At 44.5% G+C, this 19,240-nt stretch overlaps 1 protein-coding gene across 5 annotated transcripts in view; it reads right to left on the bottom strand.

Annotated features, from left to right (window-relative positions):
* Positions 1 to 19,240, bottom strand: part of ABTB3 (ankyrin repeat and BTB domain containing 3) — a 178,569-nt gene that overhangs the window by 2,446 nt on the left and 156,883 nt on the right. For all 5 annotated transcript variants that reach the window (XM_075075695.1, XM_075075714.1, XM_075075722.1 and 2 more), the window contains 5 exons: positions 9,928 to 10,033; positions 9,017 to 9,119; positions 7,197 to 7,278; positions 6,123 to 6,191; positions 2,855 to 2,968 (listed from right to left, as the gene is read on the bottom strand). In XM_075075695.1, coding sequence (XP_074931796.1) covers positions 2,855 to 2,968; positions 6,123 to 6,191; positions 7,197 to 7,278; positions 9,017 to 9,119; positions 9,928 to 10,033 — 474 coding nt within the window. The remainder of the gene's footprint in view (positions 1 to 2,854; positions 2,969 to 6,122; positions 6,192 to 7,196; positions 7,279 to 9,016; positions 9,120 to 9,927; positions 10,034 to 19,240) is intronic.

The following is a 19,240-nucleotide window of genomic DNA, read 5'->3' as shown; positions in this document are numbered from 1 at the left end:
TTAACTTGATTTCAAACCATGCAAGTTTTCATCAAATTATGAGTGCATTATTTTGCACCTGCAAGTCAGAGCATATGCGTGAATCTGTGTTCTTCTCTGAAACACCATTCATCCCTATACATTATTTCAATATATTAATGACACTGAGGAAACAATGTACTTTACTTTTCCTTTTCAGATTTGTTCTGAGGCCCCGATTGCAATCTGTGCAAGGGCTGAGTGTTTTAGGCATGTATTTGAAACTCCAAATGATTTTGTTGGGAGTTTGGGTGCATTCATGTAAAACACAACTGGTACCTAGTAATAACTAATCAATCACCATTATAAATCCAATTTGTCCAGTTACTTCATTTCTTTCTGGAAGTAAAGAAAAGTGACAAAGGCTTTGAAAAATAAAACCCTTAAAGTGATACTGATCACATGACAGCCTTTGTAGATGTTGCAATTTTAAGAATGGAAAGCCCATAGGGATATCACAGATGATTTTAATACTCTCAATTCAGCTTTTAAATTGCAAATGTGACCAAATCCACAGTGTCTCACATTCCTACCAGTACTTCACCTCTTTAACACAGGGTCTCAATCTCTTGTTCATACAGCTCGTTTTACACAGCTCACCACCCTGCTAAACACTGTTCTGCAAGCTCAGGCCCCAGCACAGATAGCTTTCCACATCTGTGCTCACTTCATGCTGTGCCTCCAGCAAATCATGTTTTTCTCCCAATCATGACGACAAAGACTGTGCTCCATGTGTCTACAGGCCACCCTGCTCACACCCCATCATCCCATCTGGAAAAGCAGGTCTCGGCATCGCCTGAGTTCCTGCAGGTGCAGCTGAGCTTGCAAGGTAGCAAGGACTAGAAATGGTATGTACAACAGGAGCAAGTCACTCAAATTCTGCTCCTGGCTGACATGGTGGTTCCTGGCTTCAGTACCTGATCATCTTATTCCCATCCTCACCGCAGTCTAACACGAGCTTCTTCCACACTTCAGAGAGCAACATGGAAAGGCAGATGGGTGGCTGGCAAGCTGTGCTCAAACTGCCTGTGAGCTCCCCTGGCTCATCAGGACCATCTGGCCTCTTCCGCCACATACCATTATCTCATATTCACATAACGAACAAATGAAGCTGCTGTGTGACGGGAGCACTCTGGGCAGAATGGTCTGCGCTCAGATTAATCACCTGCACATCACACAGACCAGGAGTAAAAAAGATGGAGCGTCATCTCTGCTTTGCAGACAGAGTAATAGAGAGGTATCTGAACTAGCTTTAAATGTGCTAGTTCAGGTCCTGGAAACCTTCTAGCTATACCAGTATGAAACAGCCTGGGTAATGTACTGGAAGCAGGGTAAATTAGCTCATGCAGAGCTCTAGTGTGATGTGGTTTAACTAATTCAGAAGCCAAGATTTCACTCACAGCTAGCTTGGTTGTCTCTGCAGTGCACTACCCATAGTGCAAATATGACCCTGGCCATAAAAGCCTCTCAAGTGCACCGTTTCCACTGACTCCACTGGGAGATGCAGGCACAGAAGACTTGCAGGCTGGGGCCCAAGCTGGCAAACAAGGAGCTGGATTTAGCCACTGGGTTTGTTCAGCCCCAGCATTGGCAGTGTACAAGTTCCTCAGACAGGTCTAAAGCTCAGTGTAAGAACGTTCTTCAATCAGGATGTAAATAACAGCCACATTTCACAATTTGAAGAAGACGTGTGCTTTTAAAACAAAATTATTAATCTTACTTTTAGTAACAGTAATACAAATTGAGAAGTTCCCACATGAGCTGGAAGATAAATCAAATAGTTTTCAAAAGCTTCCTGCTCTGCTGATTTCTTTTCCTATTACAGTAAATAGACCTGCAGATACACCTCATTTCTTATTCATTTTATAGGTGGAACTTTATGCTATTTCAAGCACTGATTGCACGTTATCTGTACATCAGGACCTAACATTACTACTCTCTGTAGGAAATACCTGATGATGGGAATGGAGGTCAGATCTGCAGGGGTCTGGAGCAATCTGCAGGATTACTCTGTTCAATCAAACCTCCATGTCACACTGTACCATTTTGTCTTTCATAAAAACTATGTAAGATATAGGAAAAAATCATCTAAGGAATGCTTTAAGAATATTTCATTGCAACTATTTGTGTATCATTTCCATCTTCCAGTAAAAGTCTAACTACTATGCACACAAGTGAAGGAGAAAAACTGAAACTAATCAATGTGGCAACCACCTCCATCAGTGAGCAAAAATAGGTCTTCTATGTCAAAAAATGCCCCGCTTTTATGCCTAATGACTTAGCCCCCCTCACAAGCTAAGTAAATAATTTGATTCCAATAAGAAGCTGTGAATCTCTTCCCTCCAAGACACAAAATTCTCATTACCATCCTTGTATGGCTCAGAGACACTGCACTTTGACAACATGGCATTTTTATATATTGACAAGCTGTCACTAGTATTGAGTATATCAACCCAGCAGGCTTCAGGCAGGAGGAAAGAGGGAAGTGTAAAGGGAAAATGCAGCTTGGAAGGTGAAAGAGAGGTCTCTTATTCAATGAGGTGATTCCTGTTGAATAACTCAGCAGTTTGGGTTGCCGTGACAAGGGACAGGTCTGCCACATGGTGGTACACTAAAATTGAGTTTGAATCACTTAGAGAAGGGGGTGAGCAGTTGCCACAGATGCTTGAACTACATGATTTAGGACTGTCCTATACTACGTATGTATTAGCCACTCGGTCCCTGAAAATAATGAGTCTTTAAAAAAACCCAAACTATCACTACTCATCATAAAACTGACCTATGAGTATGACGACAGACACATAACATGCAAACAAGCATATGTGGTTATTTTTACCTTGGCATGATTATAAATATCCACGCAGTTTTCTGTATTAATGCTTTTTGCGCAAATGATCTCACAGTGTCGTTGTAAAGCTTCAAGCTGGAAAAATTTAGCAGCAGAGAGAAGCTAAAAAAAGCAAGAAAAAAATAGTCAAAACTGCTGAGCAATACAGAATTGAAGCTTGCTTCTTTACTGTTTCATTATATATTTTTTTCTCTGCCCCTACTTCAGTTTTCATGGAAGTACTGACAAACAGTTAAAATGGGAAGGCTGCTTGGTTGCTTCAACCCTCTGCAGTCCCCTTAGATCGTACTGTGGGAAGCTGTGCATGGAAAGCATGGAAAGACCACCACAGGCTGCTCAGGACCACGTATTGACTTTGGGATTGGGGAGCACGGCCTGTGAGAGAGAAAAAGCTAATGGCAGCTTGGAGAGCCTTTGGTCACTTTGCAAACATAACTCTGCAAGGAGGGATCTGCAATTACATTCCAGGAAAAAAAAAGGTTGCAGTTCAACCATTCCCCAACCTCTAGCTGAAACAGAGCACCTGGGCTGGATGCGGGGATGTCAGCAGAAGGGCCAGGACCAAGAGCAGAGAGGAATTCAAACCAGATGATGATAACCACACTGGGAAGTCTTAAAAATCTAGCAAGGCAATAAACCTCAAATCTGTCACCTCAGCAGACTCACAGAAATGGAGTCAGATCTCCATATACTCCTTGCTCTAGCTCACGAGCACCAGTAAGGTCATGCCCAGGCCACAGGCACTGAAACACTGCCTGGCTCAACGCATCTCCAAGGTGTGGGTGCACAGTGCGATATGGTGCAAAGGTGGGAACCAGCTTGGTGCCAGGCAGTGCCTAATTAACACTCCTGTTAGTGTCTTGTGTCTGCATAGCTGCACTACCACAGCTCTCCTGCCGTCAGGACTCAACCTGACCTCCCTTTTTAGTACTCTACCCACCCCATGCATATGCTACCTGGACTGCCACTTCACTGGGGACCTCTGCACGCCACTGTACACTGTGGGCATGAGGTGGAGCCTGTGGGGTGAAAATGGCTTAAATTCCGAGTTCTCCAACTGATTTCAGTAGTGCTAAGATTTCCCCTACTGCACCTTTTCTGTCATTTTACAGCTGGGAAAGGAATTTAATTTTCTCTCTTTCCATGGCAGGTAGTCACCTCTAGCTCTCTGCTCTGGCTTAGGAAGCACACTGGGGTTCTTCATTGCTTGACACCTTGTTCTAACCCAGCGAGGTCTCTTAGGCCAAGGCGTTCAGGTGTTTAGGCATTTATATGGCCCTTATCATCTAAGACTGCATGACAAAAAGCTATCCTGTGAATCATAAAAGGGCTCTCATGCCACTGGGTAGGAGCATTGGGGACCAAACCCCTGAAACTTCCATGACATTATTCTGACTTCTCCTATGCAGTCCGCTCAAGCTCTGCTTTAATCCCATAAATACATCCAAGTGCTGGAAATCTGCAGTGCTGATGCGATAGCAGCCAGCTGGCCCCAATTATGAATTGCAGCAAAGATTTCTGTGGAGTATTTCTGGTACTTCTTGTTATCATATTTGTAATAAGGCAAGTTGCTAAATACAGTTTTGAAAGATAAAGCCAAATCCTATTCCAGCTGCCTCTGTGGTTCAAGCAGTCACGTGCTGGTTTGTAATTACTTTAAACTGTGAGGAACCGTGGCCAGAACTGTTATCAACAGATCAATCAATCAGTCATACATTCTTGAGTCACAGAAGTTTTGAGATGTCACAGAAGTAGAGCAAGCAGCCAGCTGAACTGCAGCACAAGCTCTTTAGCAGGCTAGGTGATAACACGCGCATCCCTATAAAGCCATTGCGCTGCCTAGTCTGAGACTCCTTATTTCAGAAAGGCTTAGACATTCAGGAGCTTCTTTTGAATCTACGAGAGAAATAGAGAATGTGACCTTTGCCTATAAAGCTCAGAAAGTCAACGGGGGTATGCTTAGTTAAAAATCCACCACCTGCATTAGGAGGGGATAATTTCAGTCTGGACTAGTACCATACTCTGGCTGCCAGCAGGGCTGGTACAGATGTCCCTGTACCCATCAGAATTGATTCACCCCGGCTACTCGCACCCCACAGAAAAGTCACTCCCAGTTTCTTGTTAGCACAACTTTGGTAAAAGTCAAGCCTCGCACGGATGCCCCAGACAGCAGCGTCATAGGGACAGACTATCTAATATAGGCAACAACAAAACATCATGACGGAAGACTATAACCTGTACACTGATGCTTATCAGCTGTTTAAGTAGCTCTGATTTTATTATTTACTGTCCTATATTCTTTTTGGCTGCCATAATTTGGTGACTGTCAAGAGGAAAAGTACCTGAACGACTCAAAGATTTGCTCAAATATCTCTAAGTTCTATGTAGTTGGAGTTGTTAGGCTGATCATAGCTGGCAATGACAGTATACACAGTATTTGGAAGAGGATGACTTAACATCCATACAGGTTGTGAATGTGTGGCTACACTGAAGGCTGAGTCAGCTCCAGTTGGCTTGGTTTGGCTTTCACAAACGGGCACAATGGCACTGGATGTTTTACATCCAGTGAGGAAGGGGCAAAGAAGTCTCTCTATCTCAGGTAGAAGCTTAAGGTTTTATTCAGAAAATGTGACAGTCACACACTTGAAACTGAACTGAACTGTGACTCCAGTGGGATTTATCCTGTGGTTAAAGCCAGGTACATGCCCAAGAATTCTCCTGAGTGTGGAATCAAACTGGATGCTTTTACTGCTGCTGAGATAGGTCTGGACATGTAAGCCTGAGCTAATAAACCAAAAGTAAGAGTGTGGCAGACAGAAGCTGACCAGCCCAACTGGAGCAGAGCACCTCCCCTTTCAGGCTGAGAGAGAGAGAAGAGAGGATGGCATACTGTGCTGCCAGGAGTTGCTTCCAGTTTTTTGTAACACCAGCTTTGCGTTTCCCTGAAAGAGCCTCTCAAAACATCTAAATAGATATTTTATTTCAGATACTTTTTTTTGCTCGATGATCATAATATTTCTACTCTTTCTCCTCTGACAGTCAACTTCATACTGGCAAAAGTTACCATAACGGGCGACTGGCAGAGAAGGAGACTCAGTGTCTCTCGCAGGACCGTGGACAGCCTGGGCACTCCGGGGGACGCTGCTGGCTCTTACAGGAGTGCTCATGTCTTCCCCAACGGCCACGTGCCCTTGGGTGAACAATACACAGATCACTTAGCATTGCTCCCACTGCAAGTAAGATAAACGTCTCTTACCTCCATAATTTCATTATTTTTAATCAAGAGTGACTCTGCACCTCCATAATAAAGATACTGCATAACCAGCTGTAATAAAACAAAGAGAGTGTTTATAAAAAACAATCCAAGATATCAGGGAACAGGGGGTGATGTAAAGATTGCAGGCAATACCTGAGGCTCTCCAGCACCAGTTAGGATTTGTAGATAAAACTGGCCCAAACCACCTGACTTCAAGATATACTGGGTTACTCTCTCACTCTGCACAGTTCAATGTTTCCTTCCACAGGTATTCTAACGTCTCAACACTCACCAGCCACATTGTCCGGACTTTCTGGTGAGCTCCAAGCAGTTTGCAGGAAGCTGATTAATCAATTCTGAATTTTCAATGTATTTCCCAGTACTTTTAAGTACATCATTGCTTCAGGAAAATATAGCATGTATAATGGTTATTCCCTTACTCCTTCCCTGGCAATGGCACCCCCAACTTCACCCAGCTGTGTGTGGGCACGCACGGATGATGAGAAAGAATGGGGGAGGCTTTGCACTGTAATAAGACCCAGCTAAGATCCCTCTGCAGTGAGCTTCCAGCAAGCCTAAAGTTACTGTAGGCAGCTGGGAATTATCTGCAGCGGTAACAGTCGACACGTGGAACTGTCTAAGCTCTGACTCAAATAAAGGGAAGCATATACATGTATACGCTACAGATACAGAAAGCAAGCTCTATGTTCATGGCAAAAAATTGATTGAACAATACTGCTAAGGAAGAGAATGAACTGTATCTTTTCCAAGCCTGTCAATTAAATACAGAAAGAGCCAACAAGAGAAAAAAGAATCAAATGCTTTACCTTGACATGCACTGCTTTGTCTGCATACCCCATATAAGTGAAATGCATGCTATTTTATCTGGTCAGGCATGACATTTCACACCAATAGCACTCTGCAGCTTAGTGTATGAACAGAGATGGAGCCTGTGCTCATGAAACCAGTACTCTGAGCTACGTGTTTATCATACATGTGTACTAATTTAGACAGGGCATGTACAATGTTCCTATTACATGTTCCATTCAAATTCGATGTGAGAACTGACTTTACCTGAAAGATGGGGTACTTCACGTAGTTGATCTCAATACAAGTACTATCAGATGAGGGCTTGCTAGATAGCAATGCTTTAAACCTAAATAAAAAGAAGCAAGATTGAAATACCAGCCCAATTATCTCTGTGAAAAAGTACAGCAGAGGGAAAGGACAGCATCAGCTCTTGCAAAAACAGTACACTGAAATGCACGGATTTGTCACCGAAAAGCATCAAGGTTTAGACACTGACATAAAGTTCAAATCAAGAGGAAAAAGCCTCTCTTTTAGGAATTTCAATTTGAAATTTTGGAAAAATACATCTAAAATCACAATAGAATAAAATGTACACAGGAAATTCAGATACTGTAAGGATGCATATTACAAAACCAAAATACTTTTTTTCTTTATTTTTTTTTTTATTAGAAGCAACATATCTTTTAGGAAGACTTACAACATTTAAAAACTGCACACCTTTTTTGAAGGAGATACATTTTTGCCTATGTCCATTACGCTGCTTTAAAAAAAATGTTTTGGAACACAACATTAAACAAACTACACTAAGACTTTCAATACTTCTATGCAGACTCAATACAATTGTATAAGAAGAGGCAGGAGAGAAAACTGGATACGTTGCTGTTCTCTGATTATCAAAACCTGAAATTCAGACACAAGTTTCAGGAAAAAAACCACATTGTAAGTTAATAATTGCATATTTACGTGAGACATACACATATGTAGCAATGTATTTCTCAAAACGAGGTATCCCCATTTGATCAGAAGGCGAAAATGGGAAATGCGCTGTCAGAAACAGCTGCCCTTGTACTTCTTGTTGGTAATTCATCTGACCTTCTAGTGGTAGTGCAAAGCTTGGCTTATCTATCAAGACCAGCATTTGCTGGATGGTAACCTTTTCCATATCACAAGTGTAGCTTGTTAATTAAAACATGGATAATGATTGATTTGCTTTTACTAGTGTCAAACTCTACTATGAATGCAATTTAGTAGGTTAAAAGCTGGAGTTTGGAACGCGTTTGTACCTCTACCAATATGCTCTAAACCAAAATACCTATTCCTTAATTGAAGGCAGGGTCAGACACTGCAGTTGCTTTATGCAAATCTCTTTACTCTGTGCTGTGTGTTGGCAGCATGTCTAGCATCAATTCCCACGTTGCTCAAACTACCCAAACTCAGTGGCTTGTCCTTGCCACATCCTGAAATAAGCCCTTACGGAGGGCCAGCTAAATTTGTTTAAAAACACACCTTTATTACAAAGCTGTGTGCAAATAAGGTTTGTGAGCACCTTTAAGGTTAGGTTGAGCTGGGTAGCCCACATCCAGCTTTTTGAGCCCAGGGAACAGACTATAAGTACTGCCTTTCGATACAGTATGGTACATTTCGTAGTTATTTAATTTTATTTTAATAATGTCAAATGCTGTCAATTTGTCAATAGCTTGTTCTTCCTGGAGACCGCTTACACTGATGTGAGGCAAGATTTAGCCACTCACAGGATAAATGATTATTAAGAATCAAAATATTAAGACCCTTCTATGATTAAGAGCTGGATACAGCAATGAGCTATATGCAAATGTGCCTCAGTAGAATGAAGTCAGATGCATGGCCAGAAGCATGGATCATTTACTGGGTGGGAATGTAGTGATGGGAGCACTTGTCCTGCAGATCAACCAGAAACAAGTAGTTCAGCTGTTCTGCTTCGGAAAAACTAAGATTGGGCCATTAGCCCTCAAAGAATCTTAACAGCAGCAGAAAAAAAAAAAAAGGCAAATCCACAAAATTACATTCTATTTTTGTTAAAAACCATAAATGTGTCCATATTTTACCTCGGTGATGCAGTAAATAGCAACACTCTATGTGCATAAAATGGTCTTCCTTCCACCAGAAATGTAACATCTGACATCTCTTTGTTATTAAGAAAATGGGGATCTAGAATCACAAAAAGAATTAAAAAAAAAGCCAGTAACTTTAGTTTGGAAGAGGTCATGAACGTACAGAATGTCTTCCTGTTTTGACAAAAGAAGAGAATAGCGTAAAAGGATATTGTTTTTAATGAGTAAATCTCATAAAGCTATTTTGGACAGCCTGAGACAGAAGCCCCCCAGACAGCCACGGTGAGTTCAGACGAAGGGAATTCAAAGCTTTGAAGTCCGCGAGGACCTTTGCTGAGATGACAGCCAGCCGTCCCTGCCATGCGGAGCTGGCACAGCCTCCCAGCTCTGCTATCCAAAGCAAACTGCAGCTGAACGGATGCTGGAGGGCCCTACGCTCATTTAGGCCCTATTATGCCCCCCTCCCTGTGCAGGTAAGTCTTTGTGCCAAGGGGAAGAAGGTCCTGGAAAATTGCTCAGGTCTTCTCTTGGTCACATTAAAACAACCCGGGCTCTGTCAGCAGGGCTGGGAGGGCTGTGCTGCCACGGCATCACCTGCAGACAGCCACGACAGTTTGAGATGAGGAAAGACGTCTGGCTCCGGGCCCCAGGCTAGGATCCCAGCCTAATTAGCAACACAGACAAATCTTTGCAGATTTACAGTGCCGCTCTAATGCACCTGATGACCCTCCTGATTTTAGCAGCAGTTTCATGTCAGGCTGAGTTTGGCGCCTTTCATTTTTCTAGTTCCGCCTTTCAAATTCAGGTTTTTCTCTGCCTTGTGCCCGCCCAAGCAACTGGCCAGCGATGCAGACTTCTCACAGCTCGCCTTGGAAAACCAATGAGCATCTTCAAGTCACACTTACCTAGGCGAGAGGTCTGCTTGCGCTTAATTTCAACAAGCTTTGGAATAGGATAGGGTCCATAGCAATGAGTGAAAATGACAGAGAGCTGCTGGCTGATCACTTCGTTCTACGCAAAAGAAAACAAATATATGCAATGTAAGCTTAGTGTGCAAGGTAAGATCAGTATGCAAAGGAGATGTTACGTTCTTCTCAAGAGTTGCCTGTTTTGAAATTGAAGAATGTGATTGCTGAAGCTTTATTCAAAATCGGATCTTAGGATTATCAGTATTTGTTAGAAACTGCAATTCTCATTTACATGATTGCTATGCTTCCTGTAGAAATCAGTTAAAATGAAAAGTCCTCTCCTTGGACCAGAGGTCTTCTTTTCCTAACAAATGCCATAGCCCCTCTCCCCTCCACAGAATAAAGCTCCTTTACAATAGCAATTTCATTTCATTTGCAGACTTACCATACTGGCAAATGACTTTTTGTTCATCTTTAGGAAACAGTCATCGGTCATGTTCTAGAAAACCAGAGCTACAAACAGATATAGCTGCACAGCCTGCATGCATTTCTAAGTGCAACAGTCTCACAAGCAGACCCTCCCTTACATAGTGACTGAAGCATCACAGTCTACCACTGAATCTCCTCGTTCCATCCCAAATGTTTCACTAATGCGCTCTTACACCACTGGCACTGCCTGGGCACCACTGTCCTGAGGAAGCCACCAGACCTTCACAGAACCAGGTCTGGTCCCTGGCCTTACCCATTTCTGCCCAGACTCCAGGGGCAAGGCACCCGCAGGATGCTTTCCTAAGTGGCTAAGCAACTTGAGTATTCATATGCCTAAGCTGCAAGGATAGTGAAATGGATTTACTGCTTAACTACCTAAGTCACAGCCAAAAGCAGGATTTAGAAGCTTTGCCAAATTTTATCCCATGCTTTGTTGATAACCGGAGCAGGTCTAGCCAAGTTCAATGGTGCCACACGGCTAATTCACTATGAAATCTTTTCACTGCCCTGTTTGTTGGCAATTCCCTTCCACACCAGGAAACTGTGAAAAGGTGAGGCACTTAGATATGAGACAAAAAAAATCTTAATAAAAAAATTTAAGGAGTGTAGATGTTATACTAAAAATATCTCCAGGCTTATAGAGCAGAAATTGAAGCTTTCCTTTCTGTGAGCACGTTTCAGCTCAGTTCTAACAGCAGTGCTCCTTAAATCCCACAAGGGATGAGGAGGAGTAGCAGAGATCCTGTAATGACTTCCTTACTGCATCTAATCAAACGGGGTGGGAAAGGGTAGAGCTGTGCCCTCACAAGCACACGCTGATGTCAAAGGAAATTACACGCGTTTGCCTGCAGGCAGGAGTTGGGTCCCATTACTACGTCAGATGTAGCATTGAAAGAAATGCTAAGATAAGAGAAATACTGATACTGAGAGACACCATTTAGCACGGCGCAGGGACCAGCCCTCAGAGAGGGGCTCACCGCTGTGGCTCTGAGACAAGGAGGACATCTCACACCAGGAGCATCTCTCTGTTCAGCATCTTCCAGACAGAGTTCTGCAAAGCACTTCACAAAGGGAGTGAATCACAGGGTGAAGAGAAAAGGAAGATTTAAGACCAGATTTGAAGAAGGAAGTGACTCAGCCGCCAGGAGGGCTGGCGGGGAGAGCTCTAGACAGACAGGGCAGAAAGAGCAATTGCTTCTCTGCTCGGAAGGGCTGTGCCGAAGCGCCGTGGCCGACTGAGTCAGCCAGGGAGGAGCATGTCCAGGGGGATGCTGATTACCAGCAGGGCAGCTCCCAGTTGAATCTGGCAGATGCTAAGAAGTCAGTAAATACAATGAAGGTTGGGGATAATTCTGCAGTTCAGAGTGGAGACAGAAGTTTCTGGAGAGGAGAGGTATAATTGGAAGAGTAACGCTCACCTTTACCCACAGTGAATGAAAGCAGAGTAACTGCACTAAAGTGGATAGCTACTGGCAGCTCCCTTGCGAATCTGCCAGGGTCCACAGGTCCTGTATGTACCGCTGTGGTTTTAGTGGGTCCATGTACTCACCAGTCCCATCCACAGCTGTGCCTGGGCAACAGCGTTGCAAAAACAAACACATACGTCAATAAAGACAACACATCTCCTCCTCCCAGGGGTGGCCATGGGAATGCGCTGATGGAAAGTCTGGGTATTGACCTCCCAGTGCCTTGTTAGGAGTCAGAGGTCTCACTCACTGGTCCAAGCCACGGCACCATGTACCGGGATGTCCAGGTGTACAGAGGCCAGGGATGAACAGGTCCCTGGGTCACCAACAGGGCATGAACCCTGTAGTGTGCAGATAAAAGCCCATTATAAAGCCACCTTGCCACTGACTGCCCACAAGCCTATCAAAAACCTGGCGTAAACTAAGCTCTAATGAGCTGAAGATGTGATATGTTCACAAGAGATGCTTAAAAACCGTATGACACAGAACAGAGATGGGACAAATTGAAAAGAGACCTTAGCATTGGTGCACCAGAGAAAGCAGGGCCATCAAGCTGACAGTGGCTCGATGCACTGCAGAGCTTGAGAGCTCCAACGTAGGACACTGCTCTCATTTGGCAGAGAGGAGGTTGGAAACCTTTGGCTTCTGTCGATAACATTAAATACTTACAACACATACCACTGAAAGACCAAAAAAATCTGCTTGGCTAGAAATCTGAAGTATGTGCTCATTATGATAGAGTCATCACTAACAAACAGCAGCAAGTTTTCTACCCGTGACACAGGGTGGGGAGCAGTGAGCTACCACAGCAGAGCAAGCCCACTTCCCACACCACCCCGCACACAGCCAAGCCTGCAGGGCTGTGGCCCTGGATCTGCTCCCCGCAGAGCCTCTGCTGGCTTTACCAATAAACCAGGCAGAAAGGGGCAGCGAAGAGGAGAGAGAAAAGGGATGCTTTGTTGAAAGTGCAGTCTGCAACTGGATGGCTGGGGGGAAAAAATTGACTTTTTAAAGCCAAGTCCTGCTGTTGGAGCAGGCTGAGCTGGGCTGCCTGTGAAGTAACCAGGAAAAACTGCAGAGTCCATGACCTGGGGCACCAGCATTGCTCTGGCAGAGAGGACACGTCTAGCCTATTCAACCTTCCCCTTCGCAAACTGACCATGCCAGGAAGCTCAAGAGCTGCCCTTGTTACCACACCCATCCCATTTAAGCACCAAGCTGGATAATTCTTCTCTTGTTTATCCTGCCACCCTACCAGCTGACTGTGAAAGAACAGCTGTAAAAGCTTGCTGCAGCAGTTGTGGGTGGTGATATTAACACTGGAGAAGCAAACCAAAGTTTGTTTTCTTGCTACAGTTTGATGTTGGAAAACATCGTGCCAGTATGTGTGAGGCTGAGATCTGGAGCAAGGCCAGCTTCCTTTCAGACATGGGTGTTCATTTGCAGTCAAAGGGAGACGATGTGCATCTTCTACTGTGGGAGGGGGAAGAACGCTTGGCACAGGATATTAAAAAAATATTTACCTAGCCATGGGGTAGTTTACAGATAGGCAAGAGGGAACAGGGAGCAATAGTGAATCTTCTGAGGGAGGCGGTGCTTCCAGCAGAGAGTTGGTCAGTGAGCAAGCAACTTTGCTTTGTAGATTCATGCAGTCTCCTGACTTAAAAGCATTCTTCAGCAGAGATCTAAAGGAATTCCCTACTCCTGCTGAATGCACTTGAACTGTGATGGAAATTCATAGGTTCTTTTGAAGCCGAGCTGAAGGTTTTCCAGTTGCTGGAGCAGAGATGACTAGTCACTTGATCTGAAAAGAGGTGAAGACCTGGGTGGGGAGTGCAGGGGTATTTTTTCCTGAATGTCCATCTGAGAAAGGTCTGCGACAGGACTCAGAAAAGGCTCCTCCAGACTTCGGCACATACCCTGGGAGAGCTTGTTCCATTCCAGCTTACCCAGTTCAACCCAACCTAGCCATTCTGGGATGTGGTCCTTCCTACAAGGTACTGGACATAGCTGGGAAATACATAGCCAGTTTTCTCCAGTACCTGGGGAAGATACATGTCATCTTGGTGGCTATGCTCCAAACTATCAAGGGGAAAACTCAGGTCGGATTCAGCAGTTAGGCTAAGGTTTTGCTCTCCTCTGACCACACGTTGCTTTAGCTGCCTATTCTTCATTGGCTCCCCCATTCCCACACCACACCTCTCTGGACTGCTCAAAACCCACTTCTTAGTTCTCCTTACTGGCCTGTAGATATCCCACCACGTTCAGGTGGCTGTCCTCTACAGTGGTAACAAGTTAGGCTGCTTTTCTTTGCCTCTGAAATCCCAAGCAGTACTTTGGGTTTTCCTTCTATTGATGTCGCCCTCACCAGCTCAGCCCCATTAATGCTGTTTTAACCTAAGTGTGCTAGGCCCTCAAACTCCTCTATCACAAAGCCCCAAAGCCAACCCCAGCTCACCATGTTAGACAGAAGAGTAACACAGTTATTCTTCTGGGCTCCACGTCTGCCTGTTAATACACATCTCCCCATCAAGCAGAGCAACAATGCTGCTCAGGGAACAGGGCTGCTGGCAAAGGTATCTTTTCTCTCCCTGGTCCTGAGGATGCTGGGAGGACCCAGCTCTCTGCTAAATGCATAGTGGTACAAGCGCTGTTTCCAGTCACACATGTCACACGCAGTCCCCGGCAGCTGTTCCAGCAGTGGCAGAGTCTCAGGATATCCCAAGCCCATTGTTGAAGACTCATCCATGAACTTCCTTCCTGACACACTGGGATATGCTTGAATTATTCCTCTCTTTATGCTCCCCTCTTCCCAGAAAGAGCCAATAAAGACTGGAGCAACAGAGAGGGCATTTCACAGACCCCAGCCCTGAGCACTCCAACTTCCCTCACCATCCCTCTGAACCTCTTCCATCCTTGCCTAGGTGTTTCCGCTACGGTCCTCTCGCATAATTCACTTTTGCCAGCTGCCTCAAAACTGATTAAATGCCACTTTAGAGGGTCACTCCTAGATGATTAAGCAGCATACACGTAATTAATATTAGTCAACAGTTGCAAAGGTAGGAAAGCCCCAGAGGTTGGAGATACAGTTAGAGGCAGTGAACTGAGTAACAAAATGGGTTTTGTTAGTGCTGGGCTCAAGTCCTTCCACTGCAAATACAAACGGAAAAGAATTAATCACAGGTAAGGCACAAATGGACCCTTCAGTTAGCTTCTGGGAAAGCTGCCAAGCCTCCCTTTCAAAAGGCTCTTTATATCACAGCTGTGCATTGTATGTAAAAAGCTCAGATCCCCGGGCACAGTCTAATCCCTGGGTGAGAGCCCAGAAAAGGGCAGGTGTCACATCCATGGCATTTATTTATTGTAAATGAAGAAATGGCTCCTGCCTCTGGCAGGGAAACGTTTTAGAAGGCAGACAGAGGGTAGGAAAAAAAAAATCAAACCTGTGTTAGTATGAAGCTGAATCTGCATTATGAAAACACGAGATGGGGTTAACAGTCTGTTATTAACATGCCACTCAGTACCTGGCGTTCGCATCTCACACAGAGAATGCACGACGTACATGTGTGGATAACTTGCGTCCTGGTTATTCTGAACTGTTTAGACACAGAAGTACTACAAATGACAATGGGCAACGTTACAGATCGCTGCGATTACTTGAGAGCAGTGAAACCTGCCTTAAGAAATCACTCAAAGTCCCAGACAAAAGATCAATCACTGAGCGCAGGCTGGGCACTAGCTGACACACAGAAGGGCATTAGCCACTTCATGAAACCCGTAAGCAGGCACTTTAGCATCCTGGAATGTTTTCAGGGTTATTTTTAGTGCAGGTTTTGGTGTGTCTGTCTCCTCTGTGGAAAGTCTACATTTTTCTTCAGTTAAAGTATTTCAGTTGTCCGCCAAAATATCCCATTTTCAGGTGATAAATAATTTTTTCAAGAAAGGTAAAATATTATGTGGAGAACAAATATTCTAATGAAACCTGTCATTATAGTAAAACCTCAATTTTCTGTTGAAAAGCAGTTTAAACAAGGAAGTAAAATTTCACCCAGCATAGACTGGTCTTTCCTGATCTGCCTCGAGGCAGGAGAAACATGCACAGCACTCTCCCAAGGGAGGGCTTTCCCCTAAGAGCCGAGCACGACCCAGTGCCTGCCTGCGGACTGTACAGGGTTCATCTCTCCCCTCTAACCTAAGCCCTTCCTACAAAACAAGGTAGGGTCTGGCTTCATAGAGCAAAACACAGCTTCGCTCAAGCCCATCTTAAATACTCATTTCAGCCCATCATGAAGCAAGGGACCAAAGAAACGGGAATTTTCTAGCGCCTTCATCTTCCAGTGTCACTTTCTAGGTCACGTGCAGATCTAGGGGGAAGCTGATGTTTGCTGACCACTGTGCCTGGACTTTGCAGAACAGACTCACGAGCAGAGTCTGTTGACATTCTCTGAGGAACCTCTCACGACATTTGTTTTAGAGGAATTAAATCCAAAAAGACCACAGCAATAAAGAAACAGGATGCCCATGTCAAACTTCAGCTTCTGAACATTTTGCTGCAACAGAGGCGGCAGGTGTTTCAGCCTTTCCTGCTGTTTTCTGTTTGTTGGAGACATGAAAATGTTTTTTCAGTAGTTACCACATCTGTGACAGAGGCTACCTGCTGCTGTTTCTGAAAAAATATATTAAGTAAACCCCCAAACTTTACTTTCTAAGGGTTTTTGGATTCTAAGTTACTGCTGAAAAAGTACTTCAGTTTTTAAATTATACAGGCCAGGCTTCTCAAGATACCCATAAGCCTGAATCCTTTTGGAATTCTAAAAATTGGTTATTGTTTTGAATTGTTATTTGTTCTCAATAACTGTCAACACCAGACCGATGGCTGCTATTCAAACAGCTCAGCCTTCCAAAAGAGAGTGTGCACGCCTGCAGCTTTCTTCAGGTAAATGAAGGCAGCAATGCAATTTGTAGTTTGTGAAACTCTACCGTGATTTTAAATTCTAAGAAAACATCTTTGCAAAGTAGTTTCCTGCATCTTTCAACAAGCCTGGTTGCACAATCTGATCAACACCTCACTAATGGGCTAAATTTTAAATAAACTACCTTGTTCCTGATGGAAAGGATGAAGAGAAAGCTGCAGAACACAACTGAAGAAGGGAAATGTAGGACCCCTTCTATGACTTTTCAAACTGGTTCTGTCTTGGACAATACACTAGCAGGAATACTCATAGCCCATAGGCAAGTTTTCCCGGTGTGAAGCACCTCCAGTGCCAGGTGGAGCTTCATTCAGACACCACTTCAGCATGTGCACTCAATGCACATTGGGACTAACACATACACTTCAGCGATGTGTGCCCACAAAGCATCCAGAGTAACAGCAAACAGCAGCTCCTTGCCCATACTACGGGGGTAAGGAAGAAAGTTGTGAAAGAGGTCATTTGGAATTAAAAGATTGTATTTTTTCTCAAAAAACTAGGCCAAGAACAACTTGATCTAAAATGCTGTACACAGAAAAAAGCAGTGGATTAAACTGTCTCATAACCTTGTACTACTGGCAACTGTGCTGGCTTGTCTGCATGGATGGAGCTAGATGATTTTAATGACGATTCAAGCTCACGCTGAGCTCTGGAGTGGAAATCTAAAACCGACCTCCTCCAAAGGCCAGATGTGTTTAAATTCCAAGGTTGTGGTTTTGAGTCTCTCTTTTCAGGTTGTGGAAATGTCAAGATCAAACTGACACAGCTCTAGGATTCTCATAGACAGGGGACACAGAAGCATCCCACGTGCTCAGCACATCATCCTCAAGAGAACCTCCCTGCAAAAATGGAAGAGCTGACCTGCAAGCCCTACCTTGGGCACTACAAGCCTGCAGATCTGGATGCAGCCTCCACGCAGCTCTTTAAAAGTCTCTTTGGGGGAGCCCAATCTCCAAGCCGTGGCCAGCCCTCAGGCGCATCCACTCCTCAGGCAAATATGGTCCTCTGACACGGGGCAGGAGGGCAATCCAGCTCAGAGCCAAACTCAGGCAAAGCAAACGTCAGCCTCAGCTGGAGGCAAAGGAGAGCTTCCAGTGAGAAGTTTGGTGGTTTTCCCAGGCCACGAAGAGAACACCACAGATACTGACAGGCAGGAATTTGTCTGCACCTTCCTATCCTTCTTCTGTAACAAGATCTCCAGTGTCATCTTAGCTTTGGGGGACTGAAATCTGCTCTACACAGCAGCTAAAGTTTAGCTCAGGGCTACTCACTCCCAGAAGTGTCTCTCCAGCTTTTGTCTCACACAGCTCTGTCCAAACCACTTCTAGCAGGCTATGTTTGTGTGCTTGTCTGCCAAAGAAAGTCAATCCATCCCAAAATGGCAGCGCCTTTCCTCCTCATCTGGTGGCCCAAATCCGCCACCTCCAAGTCATTGACAGTTTTAGTGTCAGAGCTTTCCTCGTTTGAGTTTTGCTTGCTCTTAGGAAAGTGCCTTAAACCGAGCTCTCAGTGTCCTTTCCACTGATGCTGCTTTCTCCAGAGCACCTCGTCTCTCTTCTTTCGTTTGGTAATGACTCAAGCTCACTGCACGACAGCAGGAACTGCGGGGTGAGCAACTGCAGAGTGATTTTCTGCCTGTTCTCACAGCTCTGCCTTGCCAGCATGGAAATACTGCCACTTCTCCACTCTCCATCCAATTCCCAACGGTGCAGCTGATAAAGACATCTAAAGGCATGAAAAGCAACGAAAGCGCTCCGTCCCACTGGAAGCCACCAGGAGCTGGGTATCAAACCTTCATTTGTGCTTTTGGAAGCCTTCCTCCAGGGCTTTAGTGCAGCAACAAACAACGGATGTGCAATCTATTCACTGTTCTCCCTGGCTTATTTCACAGCTTGAAGGGAGGCAATAAAACTAGGGACTTCAGTCAGCTCAGCCAGTTTTGCCTGATTTGCCAATTTTTGTTGCCATTCTGTGTTCCAGCATCAGGACTTCCGCAACTTTTAGTTTTGATTTTATTTCTATTGTCAGCATCCCAGCACATAAATGGGAGCAGAGTGCCACCCTGCAGGACACCAGCATCAGTGCTGGCTGGTGACAGAGCTCCCACATAAACCCTCACATCTAGACTCTCTAGGAACAGGCATTTTAAAAAACATCTGTAAGAGAAAAGGGATTCCATATATCTGATGATGTTCTTGTAGGTATTTGTTACTTTTTCTTTAATCTTTTAATTTTTGTGGTATCTGGCCTTTTTGCACTGCCTGGGAACCTGCAAGAACATTTTGTCCAACAGTGTCAAGTAGAAGGTGGGGGCAGAAGGCATGCTTCCTACTCTGAGACCTCCCCTATGTTTCTATGCAATTTTTGGAGAGTCTCTCTGGCCAA

Source organism: Phalacrocorax aristotelis, chromosome 1 (genome assembly GCF_949628215.1).
Source record: "Phalacrocorax aristotelis chromosome 1, bGulAri2.1, whole genome shotgun sequence".
Classification (NCBI taxonomy): Eukaryota; Metazoa; Chordata; class Aves; order Suliformes; family Phalacrocoracidae; genus Phalacrocorax; species Phalacrocorax aristotelis.
This window is presented reverse-complemented; position numbering and strand designations above follow the sequence as displayed.